Genomic DNA, 19,351 nt, shown 5'->3' on the forward strand with positions numbered 1-19,351 from the left:
TGCAAATTGAAATGCTTTACAAATTACAATGCTTGATCACAACAAGCAGGTGAATTTAATGACATATGATCCCCTACCTAGACCTAATTCTATCCAAATGCAAGCGAAATTAATGAGCTATGATCCCCAACCCCATGAGATGAGTCTGAATGGCTCGCTGCAGCAAGTTGGTGAGGCTACCAGTTGCCTGTTTGTATGTCTAAAGGGCACATTCCTAAAGGCCGTACTCTAGTAAGATGTAGAGTAACATGCATATGGAAACAGATACAGTAGCCCTATCAACACAACCATCTGCATTGCAAAGAGATGTGTTGACTGTATAATGCACCTTAAATCTGAAAAGGACACCCTAATAATAGTCCGGGTCAGTAAAAAAGATCCATGCAACACGCAAAATCATAAAATTTCACCAGACAAAGATGCAGCGTGTAGATTACAGTAACATCATTATATATAGAAAATAACCACCAAATTACCAATCTGCAGCAGTACATCTTTAGTCCCTAAGCTACTAGAACAAATAAATTTAGGCAATGGGCAAGAGAGGGGTAGCAAGGCGTGCCTTTCTGTGGAACAAAAACAGCTAAATAGAAACAGGGTAAAGCTCTCCAGGAAGCAGGTGCATAATCCCTAATCCCAATAAATACTTGTGATTTGCTCTTCAGATCCATCTAAAGTTAAAAGGAGTGCAAGAAACTGCCATACACCTCCTTGAAAGCAACCGTAGACCAAACTACAGTCTTAGCACCTTGCACCAGATCCCCTGTACAATACACCAACATAATCAGAACACAAGATAACCAAGCAGAACAACAAATTTAGGGAGTTTTTCTTTAAATTTTAACTGGTTGTAACATATTCAGGCAATAATTTCTGTGGAACTCAATTTCATTAGTTGCAACAAAAAAGATGTATTTAATTTCCCATGGTCCACAATGCAAGATGAAGTTTGGTTGCAACAAAAGGATATCACACACAATCTGCTCAATGCAACATCTTTCTCAAAAGGAACTCTTCTACCACAATTCAAGCTAAGAACAGATACTTCTTTCGCATGTAATTAACAATCATAACACGAATAGATCAAGAACCAACCAATATGGGGAAGCCAGTATCAGATCTGGCACTCTAAGCCTGGTTGTCACTCTTGCGATCAACATGCCCATCGCGCTCCTGCAACAACGAACCAGCCTCCTCGTCAGCCTGCGTGGCCTTCTTCTGCGCCTCCTTGGCCTTAAGCGCTTGCAGCTTGACGTGGTTGTAGTATGCCACCCCCAGGAATGCAATCCCGTAGCCAAACAGGTTGATCGGGGTGACCGTGTCCCGGATCACGGACCACGAGAAGGCAATCAGCAGCCAGTCCTTGACTACTCCAGCGACGTTCATGGTCAGCGCTGAGGTCTTGCCGACAAGCAGGAAGACAGCGAGGTTGAGAGCAAAGGCGCAGAGCGAGTTGGTTCCAAAGACGAAGAAATCAGGCTGGAATGTGCCCACGGCGCGCAGCCTGGGCAGCTCGACGAAAGCCCAGGGCACGACAAGGAAGCAGAGGCAGCACGGCGCGACGTAGTAGAGCGAGGTGATGGGGTTGAGCGAGATGCCCTTGGAGGTGAGCAGGATCTGGATGAGCACGAGCCGCGTGGCCTCGAAGGCGACGGCGGCGAGCTGCAGCGCGACGCCGCGCAAGTCGAAGCGCGCCTCGCCGTAGGCGGCGATGGCGACTCCAAAGGAGATGGAGAGCATGTTGAGCATGGAGGAGGACCGGAAGGTCTCCTTCTTGAAGAGCACCCCGATGGAGTATACGGCGACGGGCATGAGCGCCTTAAGCATCTGGATGAAGGACACGGAGAGGTAGATGTAGGCGGAGTTGGAGAACCAGAGGGACATAGCGTAGAGCGCGCCGATGGGGACGACGGAGGAGGTGTAGAGCTGCGGCGTCATGGCGGGGGAGGTGGGGAGGTCGACGACGCGGAGGACGCGGACGAGCGCGACGGCGAGGGAGGAGCAGAAGGCCATGTGCACCATGGTGAGCGAGATGGGGAAGGGCCAGTTGTACATCTTGGGGTCGAGGATGTACTTGTTGTAGACGATGACGGAGAAGGAGAGGAAGATCCACACCGCAACGTAGCAGTAGGAGAGGAGCACCTTCCGGAGCACCGACTCCGACATGCCGCCGCCGTCCCGCCCCATGCCGCCGACGCCGCCCTGCTGGCCCTCGCACGCGGTGGTGGTGGAGGAGGGGCGGCAGCTGGAGCAGGAGGTGGCGGCGGCGGATCTGGATCCAGGGGAGGGGAGGGCTTGGTTGTGAAGGCGCAGCGCGAGGGGGGGAAGGAAGGCCCGGGAGGAGGTGCTGGAGGAGGAGGCGGATCTGAGGATTTGGGGAAGAGGTGGGGATGGGCCGGGGGGGTTTAGGTGGGGTGGGGGAGCGTGGACTGGGCGCGGTGGCCACGTGGAAAATCGCTTCATGCGTGTTCGCATGTTCGGTGGGGGATGTTTACTTGATTTGCCCTTTTTTTAATGTGGACCTGGTTTACGGCCAAATTCTAATGAAGGGCTTTGACTTGTCTTTGGTTTGCTTTTGGCTCTCTTTTTTTCTAGCAGAATACAAATTCCTGGTGGATCGATTGGCATCGTGAAACGTGAGCTACTTGCAGGTAGTGGCCAAGTGCTTCGTATAAGTGCTGACCAATTCGAAGAGAAAGGGAAAAAAATGTAGGTAGGTAGGTAGTAAAAAAGTTTAAGAGGACGGCCAAACTTTGTAGATCCATTGCCCAGAAAGATCATGGTTCGTCGCTGAAACGACCTAGCGTGACTTCATTCTACCCGTATGTGCTCGCTCGCAAAAAGAAGGCATTTGCATACGTCTCAGAATCTCCAAGGGGGACAAAAAGGACCTGCTCATACGGGTGCCCAAAAAAACCCTCCTTTTGCCATCAGTCAAGGGCTCAAGGTGTGGTGTAAACTGCGATGGAAATAGCAGTAACAGGTGCCATCTTTTCCTTGCTGCAGGGCTGTCCAGGTCCAGCTTGTGCGCCTCTACCGCCCAGCGACCGTGACGGGCCGGGCATCGAAAGGCCTACACATGCGCGCACCTTCTTGGATCATCCCACGTCGCGTGCGCGCAGGTTAGAACTGGTCGCGCGCAAGGAAAACGACGGTGAAGAAAATTTCCCGCGCCGTGTTCGTAGTGCAGCGACGAGCTCCGGCCGACAGCAACGTCGGTCCGGCAGGCCGTGGAGCGTTGCTTGTTCTAGGGCGATTTTTAAACTGTCTTTTTTTCGCGCTGATTGCAGCGTCGGGGTATGAATGCCCGGACTGCGAGCTGCGCTGGCTTGGATGCATTAGGCGACTCGTCCGCGATGACGACAGCAACCAGTCGAGTAGTATCTCAATAATTGGGGGAAAAAGAAACCTTACAAGTCGTATCGACTGACCTAACCATAGGAGATGATCAGATGAAAGCCCCGTCCCTGTGCGTACTGGACTGTCAAGCCCCGGTCAGACCTTTTCCTTCCTTGCCCGTAGAAACGAACCTTCCCGTCACCGCGTGGCGAGTACAAAAGGGAAAGGCACTCCGTCACTCTGGTCGAGCAGCTAGGCACCATGGACCCTGCTATGCTATGCTACTTCCGGTACGACGTCCAGCTCCGGCGGCCAGGATTCCTTCCGTGGAGCCGTCACGTTCCGCGGGACCATCAATCCGTCCCCGGGGCATCGGGGGGCAAGAAAAGAAAAGGAAAACGCCGCGCTTTGACGCGTTCCGTCGTGGAAAAAGCACGGGGATGCCGCTCGCGCCGTGCGGCATACCCGCCGCCGGATATTCTGGCCGGGTGGAGGCCGACCCGCCAACGACCCCCCCGACCCCCGGCCGCTACCTCACCAAGAAGGCTACGAACCACGGCGAGTGCCACCAGCCCCCGCACAAAGCAGGCGTCACGTCACCGGCGGCCACGGCCACGGCCCCGCGCGCCGCTGTTACTGCTGGACCTTGACCGGCACCGACGCAGTTTCGACCCGCGCCACTGTCCGATGGCCTCCGGGGAACGGACGCCGGCGGCGGCGGCGGCAACGGCCAGAGAGGCTAAAGGGTGCGTTTGGTTCACTCTACGATCCTTCTACTTTCAGAAAGCAGAAGCTGAACCAAAGAGGTTTAGCTTTTCTGCAGCTGCTTTAAAAAGCTGTTTTTCTATAGTACAAATTTGAAAGCAGTTTGTACCCTACTTTTGCAGCTTTTTCGAATTTGTGAAAACTACACATCTAATATTGGTCATATATATACCTTTTCAATTCTTTTTTATATATAAGAAAATAAAGATTTTCATATATAGGAAAATAAAAATAAAAAAGAATAAAAAATTTAACTCCAAATATTTTTATATATAAAAATAAATATTTAAACAAAAAAGAATTTGGTCTTTATAAAAAAATATTGTATATTGTATACTGTCAATTTGTATATAGATAATATATAACTTTTTCACAGTCGATAATTCACAGCAGTTTGAACCAAATAATTTTTAACTTTTCACATATAGCTTTTTCACCGCAGACATGTGACAACAGGCTTTTCGCAGCTCAACCCGAACCAAACGCGACCGAAGACGACGACCCTGTCGCGTCGGGCGCGCGCGCGTACGCCCAATAACGAGTCAAACGGCCTGCTCCGAATCCTACAGATCGTCGCGGGGAGACGTGCCGGGCCGGAACTTAGTGGCGGATTAGTTGGGTGCGGTTCGGTGGCGTGGCCCGGTCATGGGAGGGAGCGTGACTTGCTGTCGCCGTCGTCGTTCGCTGCTGCTCCCCCCTGGTGGCGACGGCGTCCGCCGCACGCGCAGAAATGGCTGGGTGTGCTTGGGAGGGTAGGCAGCCGTGGACCGCGGATGGAGACGTCGCGACCGCGGTCTGCCCCGGCTTGATTTCTAGTGCTCGCGCGTTCGTTCGTGGTGGCACTCGGCGCAGGGTAGCGTCGAGCGTCGCGACGCGGGGTATGGCCGTATGGGGGCGGTCTGCTCCAGGTCAAACAGACCGACGGTCTTTGGGCACGAGCCTAGGCACGCAGTTCGACGTAAGAATTTTCTGGGCTGGGCTGCGCAACACCTCTAGCGAGGATGGAGATTGGGCCTTGAGTCTCTGAACCCTGAGACCTGGGCCTGAATATGAGGAATTGGGCACTGTGGCAAAGTTAAGCTACATGGCCGGGTGCTGTGCTTTCTGTGGAACCGTGAGCCCGTGACGTTCCGCGTCAGCAGCGGTTGGACCGCGACCGGCACCGCCTCAGCAGCGGTGAAGACGACGGCCGCATCGCATTGCGCGGGCGCACGCTTTAAGTGGTGGGGGCGCGTGTTCATGTCGCCGTCGATGGCTACGGCGTCCGCTGCACGCCGGAAATATTTGGCGATGGCTAGATGCTTGAGAGGGTAGGCAGCGGTAGTCCGGCCCCCGGTGCGGTGCCGACGCAGACGTCGCGCGCGACCGTGGTCTCGCTCTCGCCGCCGGCTTAGGCGTGCTGGACTCGGTGCGACCGCTGGCACGCAGTTCGGGCTCGAGGTAGACAGCACGGAGAGAATGTCTGTCGTCTGAGCAGCAGATTGGAAGGAGAGGTCCCGATGCAGCCGCCTGGGGTTTTCTGGGCTGGGCTGCACACACCACCCAAGTACCCAACAACTGAACAAAGTGCAAGGCAAAATTGTGGGCCGTGGGCTCTGGGCCGACCTTACATTGCATCTTCTACTCGGTGTAGAAAAGTTCTTTTAGCCCTTATTCTTTCTCTAGAGCAATCTTTGGAGTTTCTTGCTCGTTCCTCCCGGTGACAGCAACTAGGCAAGGCAACGGTACTCCCAACCAGCCATGCCTTCAGGGCGTCAAACAGCGAAGAATTTAAATCCTGTAATCCAGTTTATCTGTGAGGTCCCGGCGCCAAATAGCCCAGTACACATAACACAGATGTGTGCACTAAATTGCCAAGCATAGGATCTGGTTTCTGGCGCCTGGTCACACAATTCCTTCCCTAGGAGGCTGCTAGCTCTAGGAGAATCATTTCACTGCGCGTGGAAACTCCAAACAGGGCCCCGCTTCCTTGGCCACGCCACTTTGCTTCCTCGCAAAGCATCGCCGATGCAGTGCCGGTGCCGCAGAATCCTTCGCGTCGTCCCGACGCCCAACTTGTCCGTCGCTTCGTGCGGGTCCCCGTCACCGTATTCGCATCGTCCGGCACACGGCGGCCTTCGCCTCTTTCGCTTTGCTCTGTCCCCGTGGCCGGCTTATATAAGACGCGCCTCGCCGCCGCCTCCACCTCAGACCTTCGTGCAGTGGAGCGGCATCCAGTGGTGGTACTAGCGACTAGCGGTAGAAGCCGGCGCCATCCGTCTCCGTCTCGTCGCGCGGCTGGTCAGGCCTCCTCCCGCCCGGACCGCGGCAGCGATGGCCGATCGCCCGGCGCGGAAGGTGGGCGACGTCCGGGACGCGCCGGCGGGACGCGAGAACGACCTCGAGGCCGTCGAGCTCGCGCGCTTCGCCATCGCCGAGCACAACAGCAAGACCGTAAGGACACACGCGCCCCCCTTTGCCCAGATCACCTTTGAGATCGTCGGAGTTTGTCACTGATGCTCTGTGCTCGTGCCCGTACCGTGTGACCGCAGAACGCGATGCTGGAGTTCGAGAGGCTGGTGAAGGTGAGGCAGCAGGTGGTGGCCGGGACCATGCACCACTTCACCGTCGAGGTCAAGGAGGCCGGCGGCGCCAAGAAGCTGTACGAGGCCAAGGTGTGGGAGAAGGTCTGGGAGAATTTCAAGCAGCTCCAGAGCTTCGAGCCCGTCGGAGACGCCGCGGCCGCCTGAGGACTGAGGTACAGTTTTTTTTGACAAGAAACAGAGGGGAACACCACTGAAATCACTTGAGATAGCTCCACAAAACCTGTAGTACCAACACATGGCGATCGCTGCTCATGTTTTCCTTGCTGATAAGTGATAACCATGTTTCAGGCAAACGTACCATCTTCCCAGTGTGATGTGTTTTTCCCTGAAGGCTCAAGCTTGTCGCTGGAGGCTGGAGCAGAACAATGAAAGGATTTAGCTATCGGACATGGATACACCACCTCACTGGAGGAGTTTATATGATGAATAAACCAGCTTCTTACCAGATGTATCATATGATTTTTAAGTCCTGTTATGGAGTGCGCTGTGCTGCAAGCAATCTGGAAGTCCTATCGCATTTTCTTGCAATCGTTGCTTCAACTTTCACCACACTGTGTCTTCCTCCAAAGCAGCAGCAGCAGCAGCAGCAGATCAGTTAGTCAGGTCGATTTTACATCAAAGCCGTAGATATAAGAAATTTTGACCGACAACATTTTCAACAGCTATCCAATTAAGCATAAGCATAATCAACGTTAAACTGGGGAGCAACAGGAATGTACAACTGGCGAACCTGTCTGCCAAAACATTAGCTGTCCGGCGAATCTAACTTTGGAACAGTATAGCCAAGAGACTTTAACCTCTGGCGTATTCTAAAACTACATCTGCAGCTTCAGCGGCTATTATACACATGATACAAGACAATTACTACAGTGTAACCTACGATTATCCTGTTGTCCTACTTATCCACGTGGAGCTAAAACCTAGTTTTCATTGTCATAATCCTCATCATCGTCCAATTTATGGTTCGACGATAAAGCAAACTGAGCTGGGTCCATGTCCATCTTGTTCATGTCAGGCAGTTCCCAACCACCCAGAAATTCCTTGAGTTTTGCTCCTTCCTTCAACCGCGGAACAGATGGTCCTGCAGTGGCTGCAGCCGAACTAGTTGCTGGGGCAGTCAGTCCTAAATTGGCAGCAGCTGAACTAGTTGCTGGAGCAGTCAATCCTAAATTGGCAGCAGCTGAACTAGTTGCTGGGGCAGTCAGTCCTAAATTGGCTGCAGCTGAATTAGTTGCAGGAGCAGATGACTGGGCTTGGGGTGGCACTGTAACCCCATCATCATCTTCATCTACTGGATCTAAATTCAAGTCAATGTTCCTTAAGCAAGCCCTGGCACTGCTCACTGGTGTAGCCTCCTTTGCTTCAGTCACATCTGAGATCTCATCTGCTATCTCCACCTTTAGGCCAGCTGGCTTGCTAGATTGGTTCTCCACGAATTGTTCATGAGTTGTGACAGCCTCCCTCCAAGCACCACGTCCACCGCGGCGACCTCTTCCACGACCCCTCCGACAGCCTCTGCCATTGCTTGTATGCCTTTCTGCGTCCTGCACACAAGCAACTTAGATCAGCAAAAAGAGCTCAAAAAATCAAATCTAGTAGAAGATAGGAATTATATTTGATAATATAAGACAAACATCAAGGATGCATATCATAGGGAAATTACATTCTGACATAAATACTTAAAATATTAGGCGAAATAGTCCACTTTGTCCCTAAGTTCTGCATATGAGGCTCAGCTTTGTCACTGAACTTGCAAACTAAACAATCCAGTCCTTCAACTTTATTTTTTAGCTTAAACCTATCATTGCACCGACATGGCATGTCAAGCTGCATGCCTAGTCAGTGCTGCTCATCCTTTATTGAGTCATCTACCCTTGTTTTGTTCCATTACTGAACATCTACCCTTTGGTGGGAGATCGTTGCCACAATTTCTTTAGTACTTGAGCAAAAGAAGGGTAAAAGAGAGATTTCACATGAGATAAAACATCCAAGGATGTTCAGGGCAGACTAGGCACGCAATGTGGCATGCCACATTGGAGCAAGGACAGTTTGAGCCCCCAAAAGAGTTTAAGGGATTGGAATGGCTGATTTCAAAGTTCAGAGACAAAACTGAGCATCCAACAAAACTTGAGGGATGAAATTGGCTATTTTGCCAAATTATCATGAAAACACGTGGTTAACTGTGAAATATGCAACATCAACAAGAAGTTGTGGATAATACAACAACAACAACAACTTAGCCTTTTGTCCCAAGCAAGTTGGGGTAGGCTAGAGATGAAACCCACAGAAAACAAGAATAAGAAACACAAAAAGGGTACAAGCCAAAGGAAGAGTTAGGGGTTAAACAAAAAGTTGTGGATAATAGTGACTAACATTTCTTGTCCTCTTTAGTTCCTCCTCACTTCCATCTTCTTCAGATTTCCTGATGACAATTTGACATTTGTTAACATTCTGCAGAAGATGATTTGTAAACATAAGAACCATATTAACTACACGACAGATTAAATTACCTTCTTTTGCCAAGCTTATCATCAACAATAGCATCAGATGTACTAGTGTCCGGAACTTTGCTTACTACTTCCCTCAAGAAATCATAGACATTGTACGCTTGTATGCATTGTTTCCTGAACACATTATGCAAAAACACTTACTGAGGAAATGATGGATCAAAAACATGTAAAATGATACTACATTCCAGGAAATAAGTTCATTATTTCTCTGTATATTGACATAATGTAACCTATACCCAACCCCCCATGTCCTTGCCAGCATACTTTTTTTTTACATCAACCATCATTCCATCGGAACAAAGGCCACATGCTTATCTTTAACACCCTCCCTCTCTCCCTTTCTCGAGACTAGGAGCATTACATATCTCTGCAATACGAAAGAATTTACAGGATTCAAACAACACCCCGTGATGTCCTTGAACAACAGTTGGTACACAGATCACCAGATGTACTCCCAACAGTTTATCTTGGGATGGGATGTCTCTCCAGACTAGATACTCCCACCAAAGCAAAACTTTGTTGTCTAACATGGTTTGCCAATACCAATATATACCATTCCTAAAGTTTATTGACTAAGTTTATTATAGCCTACATGGATAACATAAGTATGAGGTGATCTTCTGGAAAAAAAGCATAAGACTGTGATAATCAACATGCAACTTGCAAAATAAATGCACAACAAGAAAAAGGAAAGCATGTAAATGCTACTAAGATTTCTTCAATAACAGTCAAGTAGGGTTACAGTTATACATCTCATAGAGTTTGCCATTCCCTCCCTCCTTCATAGCTCAAAAAGAAAAATCATGCACATACTCTGAATGATAAGAATATAAAGATCAAGTGCACTTACAAATGGGAAGAACCAACAGTCTTGACCCCCTTTCGAATTGTAATATCATATGTCCTATCGCATAAATCTTGCAGAAATAACTCCAATGCTTTGGCTGCAAATCAAGGACGTTGGAGACATGGACATTAGATGAACTTGAACAAAAAGTGGAATCTCACAAGAAATTGTATTGATATAGAAGAACAGACTGCAAGAGAGATAAGCTAGCTGAAATGGCAAGACAAATTTGGAGTTACTTTACTACAGTAACTTGCATGCAAATTTAAATTTGCAAAAGTACATGAGGAGGAAGAGCAAACTTTAAAATAAAGTACAGATACGGATGTGTACTATTTCTAACAGTAGGCCTGTTTAATTTTCTACATCCACTACCAAATGGAAATATGGACCAGAGTTAAGCCTGTTGCTGCTATTTTACTTCCTCAAAATAATATGCAGTAATGAAGACTGTAATAACTGTAGAGTATAGTATCGCACTTCATCAAAACAATTCCGGTTACAACAGAGAGCTGTGGTGTTTTACCGACATTAATAATTAAGTAATTAAAGTTTCCAAAGAGGATGCCTAACATATAAATATTTTGGCACAAATATCACAATCAGAAAATCAATTAAATCATTCCACTTCTGAAGGAGTAAGACATCAATGCATAGCATGGAATGTACCCTCTTTATATGAAAATGTAGTTTAGTTGCGCGTGTTTTTGTCCTTTTGGTCTCTTAAATTAAAGCCTAATCAATACATGTATAACAGAAACACAATATGGCGGGAAAAAGATACATTCCATAGTGATTACTGATTAGTGAATAACTACATGACTAACACTTATGACGTTATAGTACGGTAACTTACAATGTATGTATTTCTAGGAAATTACAGGAGAACTTACACACTAGAACAGGCACAGCTAGAGCAATCTTGCCGACATCTTCATCTGCTTGCATGATCTTCTTAATCCGAGGCTATGTGTCATAAAATAATAACCCGAGATTAGATCAACTCAAGGATATCATCAACTAGTTACATGAAGCAATGTTTGTAATTGTCATCGCCCCATACTACTCAAGTGGCCCAACCACAGAACCTCTAAGGAAAAAATGAAACCTGTGCAAGGACTTTCATGATTGACTGCATACTATTAACAGAGAATAATAATGTTATTTGTTCAGAACCCATGAAGATTAAATCAAATACAGTATTAACTCAACAAGAATCCCAAAAGAATGTTTGGTGAACTCTCAATGCATCTGGGCACCAACAGTTTTTTTATCCATCAAAAATAAATCATGAATCATCCGAGAGTTCAAATTGTGTACAAGTCCCCACCACCACCACCAAACCCACCCACCCACAAGGCAACCTGATCCATGCCCTAAAACGTGGAGTATCATCAAAATGATGGCAGCAGGTAAAACGACCTACACATTCCAGGGATTTCTACAAATCATCTGCTTACACCTACAGCATATTCACCAATCAAACCCTGACATACCCAGATGTCTGTGCCGAACCATTACAAAGTTTATTAAAAACATATCTATGCTTACCTTCTCAGAACACAGAAATCCAGTAAAATCACAGGCAAGCCTTTTTTCGAACGAAAAAGAAATCATAAGCAAATCTCACCAACAGAATTCAAACAACCATATGCATAATAGAGGCACACGTATCATGCATCCACATGCAGATACATACAGGAATTTAAACCAATCGCACAATCTAGGATGAATCTTACAGCGGAAAAGTGGGGATCCAGCTTCTTCCTCATGGTGCCGGAAACAGTGCCGGAAATCTCTTCCCCAGCGCATAATTTTTTTACTAGCTACATGAGGTTATAAACATCAATCCTAGCAGATGGACAAAGGTATAAAATTCATATTTCAGAGCAAATGCTAGCGAAGAATGCATCACAATTGCAGTGACTTATGCATCACATGTGGAATTCCATGTGAAGCAGATTTATGCCGCCTTAGACTATAAATGCATAGATATCATTATACCATGGTTGGAACTTGGAATCAGATAGTGTAAAAAACTGGCATTCTCACAAATCTAAGCTGCTAATCCATGCTATCAACCACTATAGGTCTAGAACAAATAATGTCATTTGTTCACAACCGATGATGATTAAATCAACAAGATGTCTTAATGAACATCCTAAAAGAATATTTGGTAAACTCTCAATGCATCTGGGGACCACAATTTTTCTCTCTCCACTCGTTAAATCACAACCAACAAATAATGTTCCGGTAGTTAAGTATGTAAAATCCCCCCCCCCCCAGGCAACCTGATCCTGCCAAAAAACGTACCATGGAAATGCTGAGAGCAGGAAAAAAATACCTAGACATTCCAGGATTTTCTAAAAAATCGATTTCTTAGATCTACAGCATATTCACCAAGCAAACCCAGAAATATCCTGATGTATGTAACGAGCAAACCGTAAAAAAGTTTATCAAAACACATCCACGCATACCGCGATCTTAGAGCACGCCGACCCAGTAAAATCATAGGCAAACCTTTTTTGGAAGGAAAAAAATGAAATCATAAGAAACCTCGCCATCAGAAATTCAAACAACCACATGAATAACACAAGGCACACATATCAATATACCATGCATCCGCGCGCGCGCACATACGTACATGAATCAGCACACATGAATTTAAACCGATGGCATGGTCTCAGATTGAATCTTACAGCGGGGAAGCGGGTGTCCAGCTTCTTCCTCATGGCGTCGCCGCCGGCCTAGCAGCGAGGACCAGCTCCTGAAATCTCCTCCCCGGCGGTGGGCGCCGGGACTAGGGTTTCGATCGCTCGCCGCGGGGAGCGCAGCTGCGGACATCGGATCGCGGGGGGAAGAACAGGAAACATTAAATAGCGAATCCTGGTGGGATTGGGGATTTGGGGGCATTAGGGTTTCCGTTACTGGCTCTTGTTTTTGCCTCTCTTGTGAAACAGCACGCCTTTCCCACCCCAAGTCGCTCGATCCGTGGCCGGGCCGCGCGAATCGGGCCAAGCCTCTCCCACTCTCACCCCACGTGGAGAGGGTCTCGTGGACCCGGCGCATCGGCCCAAGACCGCGCCCAGTAGCATCCGAGCGGGGGTCTCCGGAGTCTATCCCACACGGACCGGGTCCACGGAGGCGCATTGCCCTCGCCCCAAGCGCGCGCGCGTCGAAAGGCGGGAGGGCGGCGTGGGGCCCGCGTCCATGGACCTCCCCGCGCGTCGCGCGGGGGGAACACGCATCAGCGCAGCCGCTCGTTTCGTTCCCTTCCGGACGGGGTTGCGGGGCCCGCATGCCAGGGAGCGGGGGGTTGGGTGGTGGGCGGAGCGGTGACGCTGCTGGGCTCCAGTGCCCGCCGTCCGGTTCGGCTGCGGAGGGAATCCGACGGCTGGCCGAGCGGCTCGGACGAGCCTGGAGACTCCTCCCGTTTTTGGATTTTTTGTGGTTTAGCCGGGTTTAGGTGCAACCACCGGCGCTTCCGTCCTGGAGTTTGCCTCGTGAGATAGGCTTGGCGCGATCCCACGTCACGTCAAACTCCGTCGGTTCTCTCCATCTTTCCACGAAAACACCCTTATCGTTTTGGAGTAGTATTGCAGGCCAATTAGAGAAAAATTATTTTTTTTAAAGGAATTAGAGAAAATTTAGCAATGCCAAAAGAATCTAGGAGCCTCTACGAGCTATCTAGTGCGATGCATCGTCGTACGTGGATTGTTCTCGGATCACCGCCTTACTTTGTTGATAATGACCATTCTAACATCAAGTTTCTACCACACGTTTGACGTTCTCTTCATCCTTTATTACTGTTCCTCTCGGATAAAATCAACTGAGATGTAATTGGCTAGACTTGCAGCTTTCATCGCAGGGTTGTTATTAACTTCGGTTTCAGTTAAGAGATGATTTACTGTTGTTGTTACTTCCTTTCTTTGCCTCGTGGGTGATGAATAATGAGATCTCGTAATCCACCTTTTCTCCACCCTATATCCCTATGTGCCGCGCGCGCACTCCTTTTATAGTATGAAATATTTTTAGATAATTAGATGAGATGTACTTTTATTGTACAGTCACAGACTATATGTCATTAAAGATGCTGAGACGTACTTCTAATGCATGGTCACGGAGTATCATCTAAGAGGATTTTTATCCTGTTATCTATGTAGACAACCCAATGGCAATACCTAGGTATGTAATTAATTGACTGCTTATTTTTTAGCAACAAAATCTAGGATGAAATGGTCTACCATGGACCAGGATTTTGGTAAGGTCACATAAAAAAGCACAAATTTGATGTAGCAGTAGCTGCTCGTAACATCACCTAATGGATGTTTATGTCCAGGTGTCCACGATTAAAAAGCACCAACCATACTCGTCCACTAGGGTTTCCGATTAAGGCCCAAAAGGCAGAACCTTTTTTTGAGCCTTAAGCTTCAGCAAAAAAAAAAAAAAACCCAGAACATGATAGGCAGTGCTCCTGCTGATTTTTCGGGAAAAAAAAGCCCAGAACATTCAGTGCCAAATTTCAGTTCAAAGTGGAAACGTGCTAACTTGTAACACAAATATACATGGTGTAAAACGATACGTTCACTTATAATTACCAGACATGGAAATCTATAGGGAAAGAAGGTGAGTGTATAATCATCATTTGAAGGATCGCGTGTGGCACTTTTATGAGATTAGAAATGCAGCTAAACACCTCACATTCTACAAAACTCTATGAAGCACCTAGCTGAAAGCAGCAGCAGTATATAACCAGCAGCAGGAAGAAGAAAAGCCCAAGCCGAGCAGTGCATTCAAAGGCGGCGGCAGGCAGCTCACATCTCGACGGGGACCCTCTTGTACAGCTCCTCGTTCTCCAGGCGTGGCTTGGCGACGGCCTGCAGCGGCGTGCCCATGAACGTGACGAGCCCGGCGGACTCCATCATGTTGACGTCCTCCGGCCTGGTGCCGCTCGGCAGGGACCACTCGAAGTGGTGCAGGAGGTGCCCGATCATGGAGGCCACGAGGTTGATGCCGAGCTGCGCGCCGGGGCACACCCGCCGGCCCGCGCCGAACGGCAGCACCCTGAAGTCGCTGCCCTTGATGTCGATGTTCTCCTCCAGGAAGCGCTCCGGCCTGTACTCCAGCGGGTTGCTCCACACCTTGGGGTCGCGCGCCACCGCCCAGACGTTCACCATCACGTTGGCGCCCTTGGGGATGCTGTAGCCGCCGATCTTGACGTTTGTGCTGGCCTTGTGCGGGAGCATGAGCGGCGTCGGCGGGTGCAGCCGGAGCGACTCCTTGACGACGGCTTGCAGGTAGGGGAGGTTCTGGAAGTCGGTCTCGGACATGACGCGGTCACGGCCGACGACACGGTCGAGCTCCTCTTGCAGCTTCTTCTGCACCCTGGGGTTCCTGACCAGCTCTGCCATCGCCCACTCGACTGAGATGACTGTTGTGTCCATTCCTGCAGTGATCATATCCTGAACATAAGAGGAAGAAAATAAGGACGATTAGTACTCACAACAAAAGCACCAGTTACCAGGATCTGTATCAGTAATAAAAATGTAGGTGGGGGATCCCCCCGGCACATTGTTGGGAAAAAAAAATCATCATATGGTTTCCACCAAGTGGCATAGTAGCTAACCTTTGCACATTTCTCGTGCTGATAGTAGGTGTGCAACCATTTCCAACTACAAAGTGAACATAGACATTTTCCAAATCCCACCATCTTACACCTACCTTGCGACAGTGACGTTTCATTCTGACCCAAACTACATACTGAACCTTACTGGACAACTGGAGTAGGCAAAAGAATTCTCCAGTGACCTTTATAAATAAATCGATTTAATCAAGGGTATGCCACGTGTGCATTATAGAAAAATTAGCAGTGCATCGGCATCACATCTAGTATAAAAATTAAAGAATTCAACAGTGCGTCACATCTGAAGAATAAAAAACTTCAAAGAAACTCCCGAAAGCATACACAAATGAGTAATGTGTGAGAAAAGGGGTCCAACATACCCATAGAAGTCCAATAACCGTGTCTTCGCTAAGATCATACTGCTCTTTGAGGGTGAAAAGAGCATCCACAAAGTGCTGTTTGGCACCACTCTCCTTGAGAGCTTTAGCATGCTCTTCAATGATCTTCATTGTCAGGCGGTCCCTTCTCTCATTGTGAGTTTTGTAGAGCTCCTCATTAAGTGGACACAACCATCTCAAATACCAAATAAACTCAGCAACAGAGAGAGATGCACCGATCTTGATCCCATTGTTCACGATAGTCTTAAATTCACGCCCTTGTTCATCAATCTCACCGTTTGCATTCATGAACCGCTTCCCGAATGCCAGCCTTGTTATGTTGTTGAAGGCCACCATGGAAAGGTGGTTCCTCACTACCAATGGCTTTCCTTCATTAGCTGAAAACAATATAAGATTAAGTAATAATTCAAAATTAGATACTAGTGAAATGCCTAACTGATTTAGGCAACTGATCTGGTAACTAAATGTTTAAAAATGCAAATCATAGAAATATGTCATATTTCCTTTTTTGAGGGTTGTTTCACAAATTACACTATTGGAACAATAATTTTTTGATAAACAATACAAAAACACTATCAATGGGCAGTTTTCTTTGCAACTAAAATTACAAAACAGCCTAAAAAATTTACAAAAGAGGACGAAGCATAAGACAACCAGTGGAACAATCAATTCTGTGCTAAATCAAGTCAAAAGGTTATTGGTGAGCCTTTACTTTGCAACTAACATCGCAAGGAAGGTGAATAGGACTATCCATACTCCTCATAAAACTAGAAAAGAAAACCTAACACTAGTGCAGAGCATACATTTCGGTATTAATACAATGTCACCAGATAGGGTTCACATGCATTTTGCAATCTGAACTCCCCCTTTTTGGACTGATAACTCTGAAACTACAATATATATCGGTTACGCATAATCAAATACCAATACTGCATCACAGTCTGCTTAAGGACTAAAAGATATGTTGATTGAGCTCAAAGTTACATTTGTATCATATTATCAATCTGGTTTAGAACTCCATTGGTATTAACCTATTTCGGACTTTGGAGTCTCAGACAAATCAAGGTAACATTTTTGCAAATGTCACAAGGCAATCTGCTCAGAAATCCAGATTAAACAAAATGTTCTCAGACTGCACAAGTGAACTACATAATCCTGCATTAAAACAAATCTAAATTTGTACATTTGCAAGCTGTCATCACATTTATAATCTCCCATACATTGATCAAATTAACTGTTAAGAAATCAAAACAGGATCCCTAAAATGATTTGCATGAGCTATAGTTGATGACAATGAGGCCAGGTGGCTGGGTTAGTCAAACTGGTACAATGCCAACAGTGAATGCTTGGTGCATCAGTAATCCAGTGAATTGTTTGTCATAAAACCGAGTGGCTAAATTTGCATGTTGTTCTCTCAGTTAGACTGTTTACCAGCATTATGGTTCTAGGCTAAGGCTCGAGTAGAAAAACATCATTAACAGAATATAATGTGGAATCCACCAAACTAGCTGAAGCCCAACCAAACAATTAAGTCGCATCTAGATCAAGAAGAACAACTCCATGTTGGCATGTCCCCATGAGTACTAAAACCCATGGGAAGACCAAACTAATGTTATAACTTAACCACCATGATCTGTTTAATAATCAGGTATGCCTAATAAAATAAACCCAACATTTCTCAGCTCAATGCAGCTGACCAGTAGCACTGGTGCTATTGTGCACACTAAATTTAGCAAATTATTGGCGATATAGTACCTCTCTAACAAGTAACAACGTGTTCACCATGTGCCCACCTTCACAGCACTAGGCATTTCTATTCGTTACTACTCAACCTGACTGTGATTGGCTGAGATTTGGCATTTTCCCTGCAAGCTGCGATCTTATGACACTATCGACCCCAAAGGCCAAAACCATCAATAAGCCTACGAAATTGCAGATCGAAGCTTGGCATTTTCCTCAACGATTGGAGCTTGCCACCAAGGGCACAGAGCGAGTAGACATTGCAAAATCCCAGCGCTGCTTAGCCGAGTCAACAAGACGCAGCAGCTGGTCACCAAATCCACCAACACAGCGACACCCCAGCAAGGATCCCACGTCCCCACCCACCCACAAGTCTTCGCACCAAAGAATCGTCCGCCTTTCCACCAAACACCCCCCAATTTTGTACAAAATTGCATACACCTAACATCGTGCGGGATCGAGAGAGAGGAGCGGCGAGATCTCTGCTTACTCACCCGGGGCGGTGGCGGCGCGGTGGACGGACTCGACCATGGCGGTGACCTCGTCCTCGCGGATGGGGCGCAGCGCCTCGAGGCGCTTGGGCGTGAAGAGCTCGAGGTTGCAGAGCTTGCGCACCTTGATGTAGTGCGGGCCGTAGTCGGCCCAGATCAGGTCCTGCCCGTTGCGGCTGAACCGCTGCGTGGAGCGGTTCCGCGGCCGGTCCGCGAGCTGCTGGTCGTGCTCCTTGAGCACCTCCTTGGCGAGCTCCGAGGTGGAGACGACGACGGTGAGGCCGGACCCGAACCAGACGGAGATGATGGGCCCGTACCGCTCCGCCCACTCCTGGAAGCAGCGGCACCGGATCGGCTTGATCTGCCGCAGGTTACCCAGGACGGGCCACGGGCGCGGGCCGGGCGGGAGGCGGCCGAGGCGGAGCCGGTTGAGGAACGCGAGGGAGAGCGGGATCAGGACCGCCGCTAGGCCGACGGAGAGGAGGAGGGAGGCGTCCATGGTGGCTGCTCGCCGGCGTTGGGGGCTTGGTGTGTGCGGAACAATGGTGGCGCGGTGTTCGGTGAATTTATACGGCGGGAAGAGTGGAGAAGGAAGACGGGGGAGGTTGGCGGTAGGTGAGTGGCCCCCACCGGGCTGCCCTCTTTCCTCGTCTCATTTTCCCCGCTCCTTCTTTCAGCTCAATGTTTTTTCTTTTCTTTCTAAAAAACAAAATTGTTTTTTCTTGAGGGGAAATGAAATTGTAACTGTTGGGGTTGATGTTTATTTTTAAGGGTGTGAGGTCTACCAGTATTCTAGTGTCGTTAGTTTCTTTTACAGAGAGTTGATTGGCTAGAGCTTAGTTGTGTGCTGTGCTGTGCCGGGATCCAAGCACTTTGCCGTTGATTTTGCTCCTCTTCTTTTCTTGGCTGGTCTGAGTTGAGCTCACCAACCACCGGGGGATACCAGGTGCTGCTGCTGATTTCGAGGCTTGTTGACAACTTTGAAGTCGTCGATGGTTGACTGATCCCTATCCAGACCCCGCCGCGAGTACAGGAATTATACAGCGCATGACT

General features: G+C 48.2%; 4 protein-coding genes across 7 annotated transcripts; 1 reads left to right on the forward strand and 3 right to left on the reverse strand.

The window, feature by feature from the left end:
- Positions 1-429: 429 nt before the first annotated feature.
- LOC112884751 (probable sugar phosphate/phosphate translocator At2g25520) lies at positions 430-2,381 on the reverse strand. Its single transcript, XM_025950293.1, has 2 exons — positions 1,096-2,381; positions 430-763 (listed from the first exon to the last, which is right to left on the reverse strand). Exon 1 carries the CDS (start codon positions 2,185-2,187, stop codon positions 1,129-1,131), a length of 1,059 nt encoding a protein of 352 aa, XP_025806078.1. The 5' UTR covers positions 2,188-2,381; the 3' UTR covers positions 430-763; positions 1,096-1,128.
- Positions 2,382-6,183: 3,802 nt separating this feature from the next.
- Positions 6,184-7,188, forward strand: LOC112885779 (cysteine proteinase inhibitor 2-like). The gene is made up of 3 exons (XM_025951424.1): positions 6,184-6,537; positions 6,636-6,841; positions 6,978-7,188. Exons 1-2 carry the CDS (start codon positions 6,418-6,420, stop codon positions 6,831-6,833), a joined length of 318 nt encoding a protein of 105 aa, XP_025807209.1. The 5' UTR covers positions 6,184-6,417; the 3' UTR covers positions 6,834-6,841; positions 6,978-7,188.
- Positions 7,189-7,326: 138 nt separating this feature from the next.
- Positions 7,327-13,043, reverse strand: LOC112885778 (dr1-associated corepressor homolog). 4 transcript variants are annotated; one of them, XM_025951421.1, is made up of 7 exons: positions 12,746-13,043; positions 11,786-11,872; positions 10,940-11,012; positions 10,050-10,143; positions 9,200-9,313; positions 9,063-9,111; positions 7,327-8,233 (listed from the first exon to the last, which is right to left on the reverse strand). In XM_025951421.1, the coding sequence occupies exons 1-7, from the start codon at positions 12,776-12,778 to the stop codon at positions 7,610-7,612; spliced, it is 1,074 nt and encodes a 357-aa protein (XP_025807206.1). In that variant the 5' UTR covers positions 12,779-13,043; the 3' UTR covers positions 7,327-7,609. The 4 variants fall into 4 exon arrangements, with proteins under 4 accessions (XP_025807206.1, XP_025807205.1, XP_025807208.1 ...); XM_025951420.1 differs by having other exon boundaries at positions 7,342-8,233; positions 11,786-11,868; positions 12,746-13,041; XM_025951423.1 differs by having other exon boundaries at positions 7,342-8,233; positions 11,786-11,897; positions 12,746-13,041.
- Positions 13,044-14,543: 1,500 nt separating this feature from the next.
- LOC112887100 (cytochrome P450 98A1) lies at positions 14,544-18,929 on the reverse strand. Its single transcript, XM_025953191.1, has 3 exons — positions 18,302-18,929; positions 16,050-16,444; positions 14,544-15,508 (listed from the first exon to the last, which is right to left on the reverse strand). The coding sequence occupies exons 1-3, from the start codon at positions 18,795-18,797 to the stop codon at positions 14,861-14,863; spliced, it is 1,539 nt and encodes a 512-aa protein (XP_025808976.1). The 5' UTR covers positions 18,798-18,929; the 3' UTR covers positions 14,544-14,860.
- Between the last annotated feature and the right edge of the window lie 422 nt (positions 18,930-19,351).

This window comes from Panicum hallii, chromosome 3 (assembly GCF_002211085.1).
Source record: "Panicum hallii strain FIL2 chromosome 3, PHallii_v3.1, whole genome shotgun sequence".
Taxonomy (NCBI): domain Eukaryota; kingdom Viridiplantae; phylum Streptophyta; class Magnoliopsida; order Poales; family Poaceae; genus Panicum; species Panicum hallii.